Consider the following 2657-nt stretch of genomic DNA (forward strand, 5'->3'; position numbering starts at 1 on the left):
ATGTATAAAGCATTTAAACTTTTAATAGCATCTTTGTAGTGCTCATGTTTACTACTTAACACAGCTAACCTGGACATCTCACCAATAAAGGTACCGCGTTTAACGTCAAGCGGATGATGGGATATCCATGGAATTCTTTCCTGGTGGGAGCGAGCTTTCCGATAAGGCATGTGTTGTATCGTGTTATTAGCATCGATATATACAGTCATGTCCAGGAACGCGAGATGTGAGGGACTCGCTTCCCACTCTATTCTACAGCCGTCGAATGCCACCGTTTCTAACTGCGCTAATGCTTCTCTTTCGTCATTAGCGTAAACGATGGCTAGACAGTCATCAATGTATCTTCCATAGAAAGGTACATTGGCGGTAAATTCTAATTGCCTCTCGAAGAACCAGCCATAAAGGTTGGCAAGATCGGGAGAGTCGGCAACGCCCATTGCAAGGCCGTTCCGCTGTTCAAAAAATAAATCATTATACTGTAGAACCAAATTCTTATTACCGACCGAAAGACATTTGAGGAAAATCTGTTCTCGTCTAAGAGAATCCTCGTCGCCTTCTGTACCGTAATACTCTCCGTATAGATGGGTAATTACATCTAGACACCTTTGGATAGGTATATTCGGATAAAAAGCGACAACGTCACCCGTAACAATATAAATTTTACGGGTTCGATCAAGTTGAATTTGACTTAATTTTTTCGCCAAGTCTTTAGATCCATGTAATATGGTTGGCGCCGATTGGACAATCGGTTTAAGAATTTTAGACACGTATTTAGCAGCCGGATTCTGGATCGCTGAGTGGCATGGTATAATAGGCCGCATTTTAACAGGCTCCTTATGAATTTTAGGAATACCGTAAAATGTAGGCACCACATGTTGTGCTCCTGGCGAAGTAATCTTCGACCGGAAATATTTCCCTAATTGGAATCCGTTAGGAAGGTAGGCTTCAGCTAACCCCGCAATTTCTTCCATGTCCGTGCATTGTTTATCGCATATCGCATTAATCATTAATAAATGTAACGGAGTATAATTACTACTGTCGTTAACGATATCGAGCGACTTTTCTATAATCCACTGGCGCGTAGATACAGCTATGCCCAAGTTCTTGTCTGTGTTCGTAACCAAATAATTGTTACGATCCAAGAATTTTTGAATCTGGCTCGGTTTAGGAGCAAGCGCCGTTAAAGGCTCGTCCGATTCTGCCGGGATATTGGCGATCGTGTCAAACACGAAGCGCTCTCCCGCGGCAATGCCAGCTTCAATATACTGTGGTGACCTCGGTGCCCGTACGTCGCGAGACTTGGGAATATCGAAGTCAGGATCATAGAGATCGTCATCTGAATTATTCTTAGTAAAGCTAAAGTATAGCCTCCAACGGAGACGTTCTTTAAAATCTTCCCACGCTGACTTAATTAAGTCGGTATTACGGGGGGTATAAAACATATATTTCATACCTACTGAGAGCTGAATTTCAATTTCTTTGGGAATGGTCACACCGGGAGACTTATGTACTGAGTTACGATACTGAGCGGCCAACAAAATATCAATTGGCGTATGTAAATGTACAAAATTTAAAGCTACCGGATATGGTACTGTGAGCAACCAGTCAGGATAAGTAGCGGCAATGTCATACCTGAAATTACTCGGGGTGCGCCCAGCGAGTACTACTTCCTTGCCTTTCCCTTGCCCTTGTCGTTGGATTTCTGTCGAGGGCGTCCGGACCCGGAAGGCTTCGTTGCGTCGGGAACTCGTCGACGCGCCTTGGGTATATATTTGGGTGGAGGCGGATGCTCCGACCCAGTCCGGATCTTCTTGCCGGTCGAGCTCTGCGACTTCCTCGGACCCTGCATCTGTTTCTAGATGAAGAGGAGTCAGTGAGTGTTTAGAAGAGGGATATGGGAGAAATGTTACCACACTCCGACGGCCCGGCTTCCTATCAACCTGCTTGAGGCGAGCGGCGACTGCTCGGTCGACCATCGATTGTATCGAGGGGCCGGCCCGGGTGGCGTCTGCCATCTCCACGTCCGCTGCCTTGGCTAGTGCTTTCTTCCGGTCTTGTTTCGCCGACGTTGCATGCGAAGCCAACTCCACGATGGAGATGACTCGGAAAGCGTACACTACAACGTCGGCCAGCAAATTCTTGCACTCCGCGACCTTCTGAGCGTCTTCCACCCAGACCAAACCCTCTACTTTGTTGTCGGCAGAGAACCGTATGTTCGCAACACGACGGTTGCGAAGCACTACCTGGCCTCGTTCGATCACGATTGGTGACAGCCGCTCGTACAACTTTTCGGGGGTAATTGCCGCCTCCAAAAACCTGATGTCGTCCTTTTTGGCTGCAATAGCCGTATCAAGGAGACCGGTGAGGTACGCTTTATGGGCGTCCTCGAGGTTTTTACGGTGAAGCAAAGCTTCGGGGGAGGAGCCGTAGTCCGCGGTAAGCTGGACTTCGGGCGCTTGCCTAAACAAGTGCGCGGGCATCGTTCCAGCCTTTTTATGGGCTTCCCACTTTACCAGAGTGAGCCGCGCCGAGCACAACTTGTTAGTCGTGCCGGCAACGCCCCGAAGGGGCTCGCGGAGAACTTCGACGAAGTCACCAGGGACTAAGTCGATCAGCGCGTCCACCGTTCGAGCGCCTTGAAGGGCGGCTCGGCGGGC

The 2657-nt window shown here is 48.5% G+C and overlaps 1 protein-coding gene across 1 annotated transcript; it reads right to left on the reverse strand.

Moving 5' to 3' along the window:
- Nucleotides 1–1910: 1910 nt before the first annotated feature.
- On the reverse strand, nucleotides 1911–2654 carry BT62DRAFT_851657 (uncharacterized protein; the record flags this gene model as incomplete). The annotated part of the gene is made up of 1 exon (XM_043182474.1): nucleotides 1911–2654. A coding segment is annotated over one exon (744 nt), but the record flags the coding sequence as incomplete, so codon positions are not given.
- Between the last annotated feature and the right edge of the window lie 3 nt (nucleotides 2655–2657).

The sequence above is a fragment of the Guyanagaster necrorhizus genome (genome assembly GCF_019112545.1).
Source record: "Guyanagaster necrorhizus MCA 3950 unplaced genomic scaffold BT62scaffold_9, whole genome shotgun sequence".
NCBI classification, from domain to species: domain Eukaryota; kingdom Fungi; phylum Basidiomycota; class Agaricomycetes; order Agaricales; family Physalacriaceae; genus Guyanagaster; species Guyanagaster necrorhizus.